Here is a 16,013-nt window from a genome sequence, read left to right on the forward strand (position 1 = left end):
CATCCCAGGCAGCCAGGCAGCTCAGGCACCCAGGGGAGTCAAAGGAGGGAGACTGGGTGTGAGGGTCAGGGAGGAAAGGAAATGGGCTCCTCATTGCTAGGGCTTGGAGGAGCTGCTGTGCTCTGGGGTGTGGAGAGATTGTGAGCCCTTGAAGCCCCCTCCCCTGTCCCATGAAATTCTGTGAACTTTTGACCTGAGGGTTACCAGGAACAGGTTTGTTTGTTTGTTGTTTTCCTTTTCTTCAGCTTTGGTTGTTTGAGTCGTTTCTAGAATAGCCCATCCAGTGACCTCTGTAGGGGCTTTCTTGGCTGATGTTTAAGATTCTCAGGGTGATGGATATGCAAGACCAGATCTGGGCAGATGAGGGGGCAGTGACCGGACCAAGGGTTAGGCCAGTCCCTGGAAGGTGCTTTTCTGATCATATCCTTGGTTCTATCTCATCTTACTGTCACATGTCTCTCGGTCACTTGGCACTCCTTCACCTCTGTGCCTGGTCCTGTGCTGGGCACTGGGCACAGATGGGGGACCGGACCTACTTCCTACCAAAGGAGATCCCGGCCTGGTGGGGGAGATGGGCATAGAATCAATCCAGTTACACTGCCCAGGGATGAGAGAAGCGAAGAGGTCCTTTGGAAGCCAAAGCCCAAAGATTGAGTTGCAGGGGGATTTGGAAAGGCTTGCCAGAGGAGGGGGCATGTGACCTGGGTATTGAAGGATGAGTCAGAATTTGCCAGGAGAGAAGAGGAAGAAGCCCTTTCTCAGCAGAGAAAACTTCACCAAAGTGTTGAGCAGGAAAAAGCCCACTGCTCAAATTCCTGTAGATTCACCACTAAGTTCATCTCCCACCCTGCCCCTTTATTAGTTTAGTGTCACAGAAAGGACGTGAATGTCAGGCTTGGGAGTTTGGACCTTATCCTGAAGGGGCTGGGGGGCCTTGAGGGTTCTGAGCAGGGGCATGGCAGCATGGAGTTTATTGTCTAATGCGGTAATCTGATGATATTTGCAGGGTGTGTCGGAAAGACCAGGGGGGGATGGGGAAGTCTGAGCTGGGGCCCACGGAGGGAGTGAGGCAGGACATTGGAGCTGTTCACACACACACACACACACACACACACACACACGGTGCTTTGGGGGTGATGGGTGATGGAGATTGAATATAGTCAGGCTCTACTATGCAGGAACAGAGACCTGTCAATATACAGTGGAAAGGTGGAGGGTCATTTGAGAGGGACAGTTAAAGGGATCTGAGCCTTCCAGGGGAGGGATCATGATTTTCTTGTGTGCTAACTGTGCGTCCTGGAGCGGACTGGGTGTTGCTGGGACTCCCAGGCTGTCATGTCAGCAGTGAGAGATAATAAGCCAAGGGTGTGGGAAGGAGCCGCAGCACTGGCTGGGATAAGGCTAAGGGGTGGGCAGGTGATCATCTCCCATTCTGGGGTTCAGAGGCTCTGAGAGGTGGAAAAACACCAGCATTGATGGTTGTGGCCACAGTGGGGGTAGTGGCTGGACTAGATTTGAAGCCTGGCCTCTGTACTCCTGCAGGACACATGTCTCTAGTGGAGGATGGATTGAGGAGGGGAAAAAGGAGATTGGTTAAGAGGCTTCTGCGCTAGTCCAGGCCAGAGGTAAAGAGGAGCTGATCTTGGGTGGGGCTGGAGCTCAGGGGAGAGAGTGGAAATGATGAGTTGGCTTCGAGGGCTAATGGATGAAATTCCTTGTAGAATCAGCTGGATCAGGAGTATGTGTCTCCTCATCTTCTTCCCGGACTGTGTCGGTTTTGCCTCTCAGTGCCAGATGTCCCAAGAATAGACTCTTACCTATTCTTATCTATTATCTGGCCCTTATCTTTTTTTTTTTTTTTGGCTGCGACCTTGTGTCTTGAGGGATCTCAGTTCCCCAACCAGGGCTTAAACCTGGGCCATGGCAGTGAAAGCCCCGAGTCTTAACCACCAGACCACCAGGGAACTCCCTGCCCTTATCTTTTTTATACCTCGTCTCAACCTCATCAGTGGTAGGCTCAGAATGGTCCCTGTTTTCCAGATGAGAAGGCTGAGGAGTCCTAGCAGGGACTCACCCAAGGTCACCTGGTGATTCTGAAAGCAGAGAACCTTAGTCTCCTGCTTTAACGCAGGCTCTTCTGAGGGAGGACATGGCTGCTGTTTGTTGCTGCACTTGGCATGGGGCAGCTGTCTCTTGGGTCAGAGCCAGTGTCGACAGGCCATATCCTCATCCAGAGCCTAGAAGGAAGGGTAACCCCCCCCCCCCGAGGAGCACTGGGGGTCTGCTTCTTCCTCCCCTAGAGAGGATGAGTGCAGGTTCTAGTCCCACCCTGCCAAGGCTGTGCCTTTCTCCCTTGTTGATCCTCGGCTTCCCCATCCATGCCGTGGGGAGAGCAGGCATTGTTCTGCCTCCCTTCCGTGGCCTGGGATGGGTCAGGTGAGGTCCACTCCTCTAAAAAGCCCTTTGCATGAATGCATCCAGGATATTACTGAGTGGGTTTGTTGGTGACCATGGTGACAGCTGACCTCAAACTGCTTGTGTGGGAGTGGGGGCAGATAGGCAGGGCTTGCTGGAGTGGTCAGGCCACAGACTGCACAGAGGCTGCAGGGCTGGCCTCGGAGATCCGAGCCCTCACAGAACGGCTCCACTGACCAAGCTCCCAGCTGCCAGGCACAGACCACCTTATGTGATAGGTATCAGGTAGAATGATAGGAGATTGCCAGCATCTGATCCCTCCCTTTGATGTGGTTCAGCCTGATATCATTTATCCCCATTTTACAGAAAAGAGGCTCACGATATTACGTGCTCAAGGTCACACAATGAGTTGCAGGACTAAATGGGATTTACTCCAGGTCACACTAGAATGCAGGACTCCTCATTCCTAGTCTGATTTTCTTTCCACTTCCAGAGCCTTCCTTAGCCCCAGAACTCCGTTTCTGCCTGCCCCCAGGTCCTCTTCCTCCACACATGATGTCAATATCTCATCGATTAGGATTTCTCCTTGGTTGCCTGAGTACCAGGGTTTCTTGGCATCCCGGGTTGAAAGCATATTAAGTCCACTAGCCTGGAGGGCAGGGTAGGGGTTTGGAGGATGGTCTGCAAGGGACTGCCCAGGAAAGAGTGGACCAGGGCTGAAGGCAGACCCATTTTTAAAGACACTTTTAAAGACCTTTTGGGAGTATGCCTTGTTTCGGCACTCTTTACCAATGTGTCTGTCTCCACCACTGGACTGACTGGGTGCTCCTAAGAGCAAGGACTTTGCTTCTAAAGCAAAGGGGACTGACACTTTCTGAGCACTTCCTTGTGCCCAACCTTTATATTTGTCTTCACGTCAGCCCTGCGGGTTGGAAATAGGGGCTCAGAGAGCATAAGTAAGCTGGATGGTAAGCCGAATGCATCCCGGTTGAATCTCAAAGAATAGAGTCTAACACCATTCCAAGCTTGGGGTGGGCCCTGGGCATATGAACTTGTATTAAGTGCTCAGGTGATTCTGAGGCAATCAGGCCAGCATTCAGGAACCACTGATCTGTGCCCTGGCTACACCGTCTAACCTTACTCTGCAGTGACTGGCCAGCCATTGAAAAAGAAGCCTGGTCCCTGCCCCAAGGAGCTCACAGCCTGGTGAGAGAGAGAGAAACAAATGTGCCCATTGCATTGTAACACACGCAGTAATGGAGGTTTGGTCTCGGTGGAGAGCTAGGACAGAGAAGGGAGCGTCTCCATAGGGCCTGGCAGATATCTGGGGTCCCACAGTATCTGTGGTTTTGCATAAAAGTTTCTGGCCCATCATCTAGGAAATTTCTGGCTTGTCTTCACACCCATTCCAGGTCTTAACAGTAGAGTAGTTTTCACTGAGACAATAAGTTTAATTAAACACTTAGCGTATACTGAACCTTATATTGGGTCCTGCCTAGTGTGGGATTATACAAGGAAGCAAAGAAGTGGTCCTGCCTTTTAGGAGCTGAACCTGTGGGAACCACCATGAGAATCAGGAATCAAAGTGGGTCAGCTTGGGATGAAGTTTTCCAGAAAACAGCTAAAATGGAGTGGAAGGACAGAGGAAAGTATATTACGGCTCAGAGGAATAAGGCAGCAGTAACTCACACCACACTCTGCATTTGCTTATTCAACAAATGCCTACTGTGTGGCAGGCACTGTGCGAGGTGCTGGGGATACTGTGGTAAACAAAACCTGACTTGGTTCCTGCCCTCAGGAACCTATATAGTATAGTGGAGGAGGACGACCTCAATCAAGTAATCATGATAAGTGCTATAAAGGAGGACAGGATGCTCTGAAATTGTTAACAGGGGTGTTTGACCCATACAAGGAGGTCAGACAGGCCTTCTGTGTGGAAGAAGTTTGAGCTGAGCTCTGCAGGGTGAGCCAAGCAAGGAGGGGAGGGAAAAGCGAGTGCAGAAGCCTGGGGCAGGGAGGACACAGTGAGCCCACAGTGAGGGGCTGGTGTGGGCTGAGGCTTGGGAGGCGACAGGGCCTGCCTGTGCAGGGTTGAGCACAGAGGTGAGATGATCTGCCTTAGTGGAGGAGATTCGGACCCGTACAACTCCGCACTATGTGATCCCAGCTGCCACAGAGGAAGAGGCCACAGGTGGCTGTAGGAGTCCAGATGACGGATGAATTCATGCCTGGAAGTCCAGGGAGGTTCTCATTAAGGATTGGGTGTTTGAAGTGGGCTTTAAAGGAAAGTAGGACTTTGCCTGGTTGTATGAATGTGTGCTAGTGGTGGAGGTCTTGGGAGATAGGATGTTTCAGGCAAAAGGCACAACGAACACAAAAAGGAAAAGGGTAGGTCATTTGAGAAAGAGCAAGAAGCTGATTGGGGGCAGAATAAAGTGCACCAGGGATCTCTGGAAGCCCTGTCAGCCCTTCCTTTCTGGAGGTGTGATTTGTGTATGTGCACAGCTCATCTCCCCACGGGACTTGGCTTGGCCAAGACCGTGGACAGCAGCTTCTAGATCCAGCTCTTACCTCCCTTGCCAAGAACCGATGGAGGTCCCCAGGGAGGCCTGAGGAGCGAGGGGCAAAGGGGTGGAGGAGGGGGAAGGCTCAGGTGTAGGCTTTGTGAGATGAAAGGCGCTCATCAGCAATAACTACAACCCACTGGGGCTTATTATATGCCAGGCATTGTGCTTCTCCTCATCACGTCACCTCCGGGGGAGGTAGGTATCCTTGCCCTATTTCACAGATGGGGAACTGAGGCCCAGAGAGGTTGAGCTGCTTGCCCCCAAGCCTCAGCAAGCAGGGGACCACGTGGGGGATCGGTCCTGTCGGGCAGAGTGTGACCCTGCTCCCTGTCCCCTGCAGCGTGGCCGCCATGGACAAGATCTTGGAGGCGGTGGTGACGTCATCATACCCCGCGAGCGTGAAGCAAGGACTGGTGCGCCGAGTGCTGGAGGCGGCGCGGCAGCCGCTGGAGCGGGAGCAGTGCCTGGCGCTGCTGGCGCTGGGCACACGCCTCTACGTGAACAGCGCCGATGAGCTGCCCCGCCGCGTGGGCTGCCAGCTGCTGCACGTGGCCGGCCGCCACCACCCAGAAGTCTTCGCCGAATTTTTCAGCGCGCGCCGAGTGCTGCGCCTGCTGCAGGGGGGCGCCGGGCCGCCGGGCGCCCGCGCGCTGGCCTGCGTACAGCTCGGCCTGCAGTTGTTGCCCGAGGGGCCCTCGGCCGATGAGGTGTTCGCGCTGCTGCGGCGCGAGGTGCTGCGCACCGTGTGCGAGCGCCCGGGGCCTGCGATCTGTGCGCAGGTGGCGCGGCTGCTGGCGCGGCACCCGCGCTGCGTACCCGACGGCCCTCACCGCCTGCTCTTCTGCCAGCAGCTTGTGCGCTGCCTCGGCCGCTTCCGCTGCCCGGCCGACGGCGAGGAGGGTGCCGTGGAGTTCCTGGAGCAGGCCCAGCAGGTGAGCGGGCTCCTGGCGCAGCTGTGGCGCGCGCAGCCCGCCGCCATCCTGCCCTGCCTCAAGGAGCTGTTCGCCGTCATCTCCTGCACAGGTGCGTGTGCGATAGGGGCGGGCGGGACCCGTGCGTGCGGAGTCTCCTGTGTGGCGTGCCCACCTCGTGGTGTGGCGTGTGCATGCTGGTGCACAGGTGTGTATGTGTGTGGGGGTGGGTGCTGTTACTTCGTTTAGTTAGCAGGCCCCTTCTGAGCTCCTGCCGGGTGGGGGGCTCCTATCCGGTGGTGCCTGCTGGGCATGCAGAGAGGAGGGGACCCAGATCAGTCGGGCCTGAAGGAGGACCAGGGGGCTGAGACAACAAGATGTGGGGTGGTCATCATGTCCTTTGGGTCAGGTGGGTTTCGTAGAAGTGATGACTTTTGAGTCAGGCCTTGAGAGCTGGGTAGCACCAGGCAGCAGGGATAAGGTACTCAGGGCAGGCAGAGTGGAAGGTCTGGAGACATGATAGAACCTGTATGTGTCAACTGAATTGTAAATCTTGGCCCTCCGTTGACAACTGTGGAAATTGGACTGTAGTTTAAGTGACTGAAATAAAATCTGTGCCTTCCCTGATTATAGGGCTGTTCAGGGGAAAGGAAGGGAATGTACCTGGCAGGAGGAAGGACCAAGGCCAGGAAGGACCAAGGACCTAGGTCTTTATACAACTGGACAACAAATTTTGATAACTAAATTTTTTTTTTTTTTTTGCGGTACGCGGGCCTCTCACTGTTGTGGCCTCTCCCGTTGCGGAGCACAGGCTCCGGACGCGCAGGCTCAGCAGCCATGGCTCACGGACCCAGCCGCTCCGTGGCATGTGGGATCTTCGCAGACCGGGGCACGAACCCGCGTCCCCTGCATCGGCAGGCGGACTCCCAACCACTGCGCCACCAGGGAAGACCGATAACTAATTTTTTTTTCATCTCTATTGGGTTCCACCTGGAATGTCCTCCCTCCCGCCGAGTCACATAGCCCTCCTACCTGTTCTTGCCAGCTCCAGTGTTACCCCATCTAAGGGTCTTGCCTATACATGCACAGCTGGGGGTTAGTGCTTTTTTCTTTGCCCAGCACGGGGCCAAAGCAGTGCCAGTGAAGGTTTGTTGAGTGAATGAGCTAAGATGAGATCAGAGGCTGGGATGCTATAGGAGGCAAGGAGGTGGCCCTGATGTGCTCTTTGCAGAGGCTCCCTAGTTCCTTGGCAGCATGAAGGACATGGGGTGATAGGGGAGGTGTGGGGTCCACTTGTCCTGCAAAGCTCAGCCCAGGCACCTGTTCCAGAGGAGGAGCCACCATCTAGCGCCCTGGCCAGTGTGGTCCAGCACCTCCCATTGGAGCTCATGGATGGTGTCGTCCGGAACCTCAGCAATGATGACAGTGTGACCGACTCCCAGATGCTGACTGCCATCAGCAGGTGGGCTGAGGGACGAGTGGTGGTCAGGTCTCTCTCTCTCCCAGAAGCCCCTTCCACTGGGTGGGATTGCTGGGCTAGATATAGTGTCAGAGGGCCCAGGCCCTCATGCTTGTTCATTCATCCATCCTTCTTTGAGCCCTTCCTGTGACTGGCCCCAGGCTGGATGTGTAAGACACAGAGAGCCTTGCCCTAGTGATGCTCTCAGGCTGGGTACCAACTCTGTGACCCCGGACAAGTCAGTGAAGTCTCTGAGCTTCAGTTCTCCCCTCTGTAATAGCAGAGGTGGTATAAGAAGTTGTCAGGTTTCCACAGGGTCAATGATAGGAGGTAAAATTACTTTAATCAAGTGCTTTCTGAGTTTGGCAAGTATGATAAACAGAGTTTGGGTGCTTTTCAGCTCACAGAGCTCTTGCACATCCCCCACCTCATTTGAACATCATTGCACCTGTGATGTAGCCACATTATGCCTGGCCTGTGATCCCCGAATATGACACCTACCCTCCTGCCTGCAGGCCTTTGGCTCTGCAGACCCCATCTACCTGGCATCCCCCCTCCCCCCTGCCATTCTTTCCATACCTGTGTGCAGATCCACTGTCTTCATTGGGTCTTCCTGGATTCCTTGTCTTCAGTGGGTAAGAGTGTAGGCTCTGGAGATAAGCTGTGTGAGTTCAAATCCTGGCTCTCCCACTTCTTGCCTGTGTGACTCTGGGCAAGTTACTCAACCCCTCTATGCCTCAGCTTCCTCATCCATAATTTGTAGTATAATTGAACTCATCTTACAGGTTTGTGGTGAGGATTGAATTAGATAAAATGAGATATTACGTGTAAAGTGCATAGAACAGTGTAATGGTAGCTATTATTACCATAATTACTACTATTTGCTTTGCTCTCTGTTGTTCTCTTTATAGCCCAGTCTACTGAATATAAAAATAATGATACTAGTGACGTTTTTCTGAGCACCTACTGTGTGGCAGCTTCATGCTCAGTGCATGCAGGCATTATCTTGAGGGGGTGAGAAGGGTTAATACATGTAAGGCAGATGGAGCAGTGCCTGGTACAGACTGAATATGACATAAATGTTAGCTGTTAGCTGTTGTTATCTCTTTTAACTCATAACAAATCTGTGAGGTAGGTATTATCCCCATTTGACAGAGGAAGAAACTGAGGCTAGACAGAGTAAGTGACTTGCTCCAGGTCACAAGCAAGGGTTTGCTGGAGCCAGAGCTTCCAGCCTGGGGGCAGTACTCCTCCTGCCATTGGGCCTCACAGTCCAGACAGAGGCAGCCAAAAGCCCTGTTCTGCCACTGCAACTCACTGTGTATGAGGTGAGGTTTGGGATACTGAGAGGGCCTGGTTCCCCTTCTGCCGGGCTGGGAGCCCCAGTCTCTGCCAGGTGCCTGTGCTGGGCATATTTGCAGTTCCCAGAGGTGTCCTGTTCATCCCACGGATCCCAGGGCTGCCCTGTGTAGGTGTGAGTCAGTGTGGGGGGATCTCAAGTCATTGTGGCTGGTCCCTGGGCTGCCCCCTCCCAGGTATTTGGGCCTCCCTGATCCTTGTGTCACGGTCACTCCCCTCACCAGGATGATCGACTGGGTGTCCTGGCCCCTGGGGAAGAACATTGACAAGTGGATCATTGCACTGCTGAAGGGCCTGGCCGCTGTTAAGAAGTTCAGCATCTTGATCGAGGTGTCACTCGCCAAAATTGAGAAGGTTGGTGGGCCCATGTCCTAGCCCCGGCTTCTGGCCTTTCCTGCTAGTCTCTTGCCAGGGGCAATGCAGGTCTGGGAGGCAGAGCACGGGGCTCCCACCCAAGCTCGCTGTGACCTGGGACAATTCACTGCTTCTCTCTGGGCTTCAGGTTTCCCCCATTCATTCTTCTGACTCTTCATTCAAGTGTGTGTGTCACTTTTGGTATGTCCATCCATCCATCCATCAGATATCTAACTGTTTTGCTGTCCATCTCACCACCCATCCATCCACCCAGGTCTATGAGCACCTCTGTGTTCTTACTCCCACATGGGTCTGCTGCTTTAACTCCAGCATCTCTGGACCCCTTTCAGGCCTGTGGCTACCCTTGGTCTTGGGTGGCCCAGGCCTGGGGGACTCCTGACCAGAGGCTTTCTTCCAGGTTTTCTCCAAGCTTCTGTATCCCATTGTCCGGGGAGCTGCCTTGTCTGTCCTCAAGTATATGCTCCTGACCTTCCAGCACTCCCATGAGGCCTTCCACCTGGTAAGGGCCCCTGCGTGTTGCCCCGAAGGTGGGCGGTCCTGCATCCTCCACAGGTCTTGCTGGAGGCCAGACATGCTGTCTGGCTTAAGGGGTTGGGGCTTGAAGCCCAAGACCTCCAAGTCCTGGACGTTAGGACTGGAGGAGACTTGAGACCCAATTTTACAGATAGAAAACTGAGGCCAAAGAATGGGTGTGACCTCCCCATGGGTCCCGAGTAGAGTGACAGGCCTAGAATGATGGCAGCTGTGTTACTTGGGTGCCAGCTATGTGGCAGGCACAGTGCTAAAGACAGTCCACATGTTCATTCATTTTACTCCCAGAGCAGCCCCAAAGGGAGGTTCTATCATTTTCCCCATTTTTCAGCCGAAGAAACTGCAGTTTAGGGAGATTAGGTTGCATGTCCCAGGTAACAGCTGGTGAGCAGTACAAGGAAGATTCCAGCTGAGTTGGTCTGACTCCTGATCCAGTGTCCTTCCTAGCTTCTCATGGTCCTTGGTCACTGCAGAAACTTTATGCTTCCTGATTTGTGCAGTGGGAAAAGCACAGAACCAGGGATTGGGGTTATGTGGGGTTGAGTCCCAGCTCTGTCTGTCATTTACTAAATGGGGTGACCTCGGGCCAGGCACTTACCTCTCAGGGCCTGGGTTGGGTGGGACAGGATTAGATGAGGTGACATTTATCAAGATCCTGCCACATTCTAGGGACTTGGTAGATATTTATTTCTTTTCATCCTTCTCCCAAGCTCCCCTGCTCCCAGTTTCTGTGGCCTGACTCTTCCATCCCTGGGACACTATGGTATAGCTCCCCTGTGGGTTTGAAAGTTAACACTGTAGCACAGAGGAAAGAAATGGACTTTGAGTTCAGACAGACCTGGCTCAGACACCAACTTCTCCCAGAACCCATGGTGATATCCTTGGCAAATTACATAACCTCTCTAACTTTAATTTCTTCTCTGTAAGATGGGGATAGTAATTGCCACATGTCACTGTGAGTGCTTGACATATAAAAGTTTGCTGCCGCTCATGTTCTGTCAGCTGCCACCAGCTGACCACATTGTGGCCCCAGCATCACTCCTGGGTGACAGAGTAGCCCTGGTCACTCAGACCTTCAGGCGCTTCAGGCAGGTTGGTTGGCTGATACTTAATAGCTGGGGCTCAGGCTCAGGCCTCCCCTTAGCTGTGAGGAGGGAATTATTTGTCCCATTAAACAGATGAAGAGACTGAGGAAGAGTATCCAAGGTCATGTGTCTTATAAAGAGGGTCACCTGCCTGCAGAGCTCAGAGCCCTATGCAGGTAAGGGGCACAGTGGTCAGGTGGGCAGACCTCCTTGCTTCAAGGAGCTCTGGGTGCTTCCAGCACTGACCACCATTCCATGTCTCAGGTGGGTAAACTGGTGCTGACTAACCCTGCTCTGCTCTCACAGCTCCTCCCTCACATCCCCCCAATGGTGGCCTCTCTGGTCAAGGAGGACTCCAACTCGGGGACCAGCTGCCTGGAGCAGCTGGCGGAGCTGGTCCACTGCATGGTGTTCAGGTTCCCGGGCTTCCCGGATCTGTACGAACCCGTCATGGAGGCCATCAAGGTGAGTGACAGTCCCCACTGCTCCCGTGCCCCACTCTGAGGAGGGTGCCGATTTGGGCTTTGCTCAAGGTCACACTACAGGTTAGTGGCAGCCCTCTATCCTTTGGTCCCTGGCTGTCTCCCATTACCTCCCCCAGCCCATCGTGTGCTTCAGGCACACTGAGCCACCTGCCATTCCCCCAGATGGATCTTCCTCTTCGATTGTTCTGAGCCTTTGCATATGCCGATCTCTCTAACTTAAACTCCTGTCTTGTCTGCCTGGATAGCTCTTATTTCTACCAAGCCTTCTTCTTGAAGTTTCTGCTCAAGTGTTTCTCCTTCAGGAAGCTTTCCCTGATAACTCTAAATTACACGCCCCCCGCACTCTGCCCCTCAGCTGGGTCATGGCCTCTCTGAGCTTCCACAGCCCTAGTGTATCCCTCAGTCACACATTGTCACTGTCTGTATGTCTGTTTCCTCTTAGACTGAGCATTCCAGAGCAGAGATGGTTTACAATTGTTCACAAGACTTATGCCCTACTCTGTGCCAGGCCCAGGCTGGGAACTGGGGACACAGGCATGAGGCAGACCACGTCTCCTCCCTTTGAGGAGCTCACAGCGTAGAGGGGTGACTGACGTGTTTACCCGTAACTGTGATCTAAGCAGCTTAAGAAATGCCTGTGAGGGTCAGCCTGAGAGCGGTGAGGCGGCAGAGGAGGGAAAGATATCCAGTTAGAGGAGGAGGCTGCAAGGAAGAAAGGGCTTCTGAACCGGGCTTGCTGGGTTGCTAGGACAATAACATTTGTAGCTAGAGTCACACTTGGCAGTGTCTTTCCATATGTTTTGTCTTCTGTTGCTCACTAGAAACCTGTGAGGCAGGTACTATTGTTATTTCAGTTTCAAAGATGAGGAAAATGAGACTTGGAGAGGTTTGGTGTCTTATGCAGTCACAGAGGTAGTGGGAGATGCAGCCAGGGCTGAGGGTTGCTGAGCCCTTTCCCATTGCTTGATACAGAGGGCAGGTCCAAGTGTGGGTGAAAGACATCCAGGTAAGTGGTGGCCCTTTTAGAACCTCTGGTCTGACTTCCATTTCTGTAACACAGCAGATAGGTAACCTGAGAAGTGTCCCATTACAAAACACCTAGAAATGCTTGTTAAAATGTAACAGATGTCTTTTTAAGTACATAGCTGAGCTTGCAAGAGAGCAAGGGGGAATCCCCAGGGGCCAAAAAGGAAGAGAAAACCAAATTCCAGAATGGTAAATGAGAGGTGATACTCTTTTGCCCTGGGTGGGGAGGGGCAGTGGGTGAGATGGCCAACCTCAGTCCCCAAGGGGCTTGAGCCGGTGGGGACAGGAGTTGAGGCTTAGGGTCTGCCCCCAGCAGGGAATCAGCACTGAGAGGCCCATGTAAATCAGGACCCAAGAAAGGCTTTACCATTAGCAAAAGGGTGTTCTAGAAAAAAATACACATGGTTCCAAGTAGACATCAAGGAAGGCTCTCTGGCTTGGTCTGGGCCCTGGATTGGGAAAAAAGAAATTGTCATTGTTGGACTGCTCTCATGTGGGTTTAGGGGTTCAAATTCTTATCTTCTTTGGTGTTGTAGCACCCTAAGCTCATTGAAAGTGGTCATAAACTTGTAATACCCAAGGATTGCCTAATAGAAACAGAAATGATACTGCTTTCAAGCCACAAAGACAGAATTCTACTAAAGATGAGTTTATAATCCCCAGATTACAAAACACGTAAGGGAACAATCCACCATGAGTGAGAGGTGATAGATACAACAAACAAAACCTCTGGCATTTACTTGGATTTTCTTAGTTTTTCCAACTTAATGTGAGGAAGAGGTGTTGTTTTTTTTTAAACAGTCGGAGCTAACTAACAATAGAAGTAGCTGCCGTGCTCGATCATGAGCTCCCTGGCACTGGAGGTGGTTGAGCGGAGAAGACAGGACTTAAACCTGTTAGGAGTGACTGTTACTGTGAGCTTCTGATGGGCAGGGACCATGTCATTTCGATCTCTGTGTCTAATAAATGTCTGAGTGAATGAACACTGTCGTGTGAAGTATGGTATCACGGAGATGTGAGCAAAGAGGAGGGAGCATGGCCCTGCCCTGGGCACCAGGGGAAACCTACGCTGAGTGAGATCCAGGCTTCGCACATTAGAGGCTGTGGTCTGATCCAGCGGGCAAGGTGAGTCCGCATATACTTATACAACTAGGTGTAGGGAGTTAGGCTCTATAAGACAGGTATAGATAGTGTGGGACCCCCACTTGAGAAGACTCTGGAAAGTCTTCTGGAGAGGGGATATAGGAGTTAGGCCTTGAGGGACAGGGACTGGCAGGAGGAGGCCCCCAGACAGGTCAGTGGGTAAGGTGTGGGAGCAGGAATGTGCAAGTACTGTTTGGTGGTAAAGTGTGGTGGAGGGGAGGGAAGAACGGAAGGATAGAGTGGAAGGTGGTGAAAACCAGGTTGTGTGACTGCTTGGTCCAGCAGATCTGGGCTTCTCAAACATTTCTTCTGAAGTGCTTGACCTCAGAGGAGGGGACTCACCCTCCTGCAGCCTGACACAAGCTCAGAGTTTCTCTAAAATCTCATTTTATCTCAAAGATTCAAGTATATACTTCATAATCATAAACACTTGTTGTAATTTAAACATTTTTCTTCCTTGAATATTAGTGACTATAGCTCTAGGAAGATGTGTGACATTTGTCCTATGGCTTTGACTACCCCTTGCTTCAAGCCACTTTGAGAGGCAAGGCAGCAAAGTATTCATGGGGTTTTATTGTTTATAAAATTCTTTCAAATATATTATAGGAGTACATCCTTTGTATACAGTCTCCTTTATAAATTCTGGAAAGTTCTCTCATTTAGGCGGTTGTAGTAAGTCATGGCAGTTTCTCTGGGAGCTGTGGTCCTTGCTGAGGGAGCTACATGTTATGTAGACTTCCAGTCACATGAGGAGCTTGAAAGGTATTTGAAAGTTTTTGTTTTATTCTCTTTATTCTCCTAAAAGTACAGAGTTACCTTCTTTGGGAAAAAGCATTTGATTTTTTTTTTCTAGTGTGCATATTTTTGTATCTTGTGTGCTTGTGTTGCAGGGTGGGGTGTTGGTTCTGTCGTTTGTTTTTTTTTTAGCTTTCTTTTTTTTCTTAATTTTATTTTTTATATATACAGCAGGTTCTTATTAGTTACCTATTTTATACCGGTTCTGTCTTTTTGTCCCTATTTGTTCCCGTTGTGTGTGGGGTGGGGATTGGATAGGGGATAATAGGAAGAAAAAAGAAGGGACTAAGAGAGAAGATACTGAGCCCTTATCTTCTTACCTTGCCTCAGACAGCTACTATATTTTTTATCATCTGTGAGAGGTGACTGACTAAATTGTCTGATAAACAATCCTGGGAAATGAGTGAGCAGATGTGTTAAACCACCGCTTGAGCCAGACCTTCTGCAGCGACGAGGGCTTTCAGTGTAAGCTGGTCTGAAGCTCAAGGGCCTTAGACAAATCTAGGAACTGTGCTCAGGATCTGGAAACGAGAATGGGGCTAGAGGAACTGTCATGAATATCGCTTAAATCTACTAAGTAATACTGCATTATGCTTAGGTGTTTTTCTTTAAAGTATGTCATTATTAGAACCAGTGCTTGGTAATATTCTTTTCAGTGCAGCTGTTTAATGTGAAAAAGGATAACAAGTGGGAAAGCATGCTAACCCCTGAGCCTGTGACCAAGGACCCATACCGCAGACCCCCCAGGATCCTCCCACTGTCCTGACTGTAGGATCAAGTTCAGGGTTGGGGTAGGGCATTACTAATTCGAAAAAGCTGACTCCGCAAACTTTAAAGTAGAGGAGGTGAAAACAGGAGCAAGCACCGTGAAAGTATAGAGTGCCAAACTGATATAAGGTAGGAGTATCCTCACTTGACAGATGAGCAAACTGAGGTCCAGGGAGGTTAACTGACTGAGTCAGAGAGGGCTCACTGACCACAGCCAGAGAGCTGTGAGGACAAGAGTCAGGGCCAGGGTTGAGATCTCGACACTGCTGGATTGGGCCAGTGGGCCAGTGTTGTCATTGCTTACAGTCTGTCACATCCTGGGCTCATGTAACATATAGTAGATTCCTCGCTTATTGCCTCTAAGAAAATTCTTTCTCTATCTGGGTCTTAGTTTTTTCATCTACACGGTGGGGATTTTACCCCTTTCTTAAGGCAGCTGTGGCATGAAAGATCATGTAGAAGGCCCACACGTCAAGATGAAAACCTAGAACATGTTTGAAAAGAAGGAGCTGTTCTCACACATCTTTAGGGCATGTTTGGGGTGATATGCTTGGGCAGGTGTGTAGTAGGCTGTAGTCCAAGAAGGCTTCCCAGAGGAGATGATATTTTTAGAGCTAAACCTGGTGCCCACTGTCCCGCTGGCTTGTGTCCCCCTCAGGACCTCCATGTTCCCAATGAGGACCGAATCAAGCAGCTGCTGGGGCAGGATGCCTGGACCTCGCAGAAGAGTGAGCTGGCTGGCTTCTACCCCCGGCTCATGGCCAAGTCAGACACTGGCAAGATTGGTTTGATCAATCTGGGCAACACGTGCTATGTGAACAGCATCCTTCAGGCCTTGTTCATGGCTTCCGAGTAGGTGCTACTTTTGAATTCCCTGTCTGCCCCTGCTTCTCTCCTCGGGGCTCCCTGGTGTGCGGGGGTGAAGTAGGGGTTGGAGAGGGTGGGTCCTGCTTTGTGTTATCGGCATAATTCCCTGAGGTCTGTGGGCATGTGAAGGGCAGGTGAGAGCTCCCAGAGGGCTCCAGGCCATTGTCAGGGCAGTAGGTCAAGACCGGATGGGAACTTGAGTTGGGGATTCAGGGGCTCAGCTGCAG

The 16,013-nt window shown here is 51.7% G+C and overlaps 1 protein-coding gene across 1 annotated transcript in view; it reads left to right on the plus strand.

The window, feature by feature from the left end:
- Positions 1 to 16,013, plus strand: part of USP35 (ubiquitin specific peptidase 35) — a 76,848-nt gene that overhangs the window by 1,192 nt on the left and 59,643 nt on the right. The window contains 6 exon segments of the mRNA XM_089915352.1: positions 5,323 to 6,005; positions 7,223 to 7,355; positions 8,936 to 9,065; positions 9,484 to 9,585; positions 11,009 to 11,167; positions 15,578 to 15,771. Coding sequence (XP_089771478.1) covers positions 5,333 to 6,005; positions 7,223 to 7,355; positions 8,936 to 9,065; positions 9,484 to 9,585; positions 11,009 to 11,167; positions 15,578 to 15,771 — 1,391 coding nt within the window. The 5' untranslated portion in view covers positions 5,323 to 5,332.

This window comes from Delphinapterus leucas, chromosome 7, assembly GCF_059928025.1.
Source record: "Delphinapterus leucas isolate spDelLeu-1000000601 "Yukka" chromosome 7, BTC_Dleu_Yukka2, whole genome shotgun sequence".
NCBI classification, from domain to species: domain Eukaryota; kingdom Metazoa; phylum Chordata; class Mammalia; order Artiodactyla; family Monodontidae; genus Delphinapterus; species Delphinapterus leucas.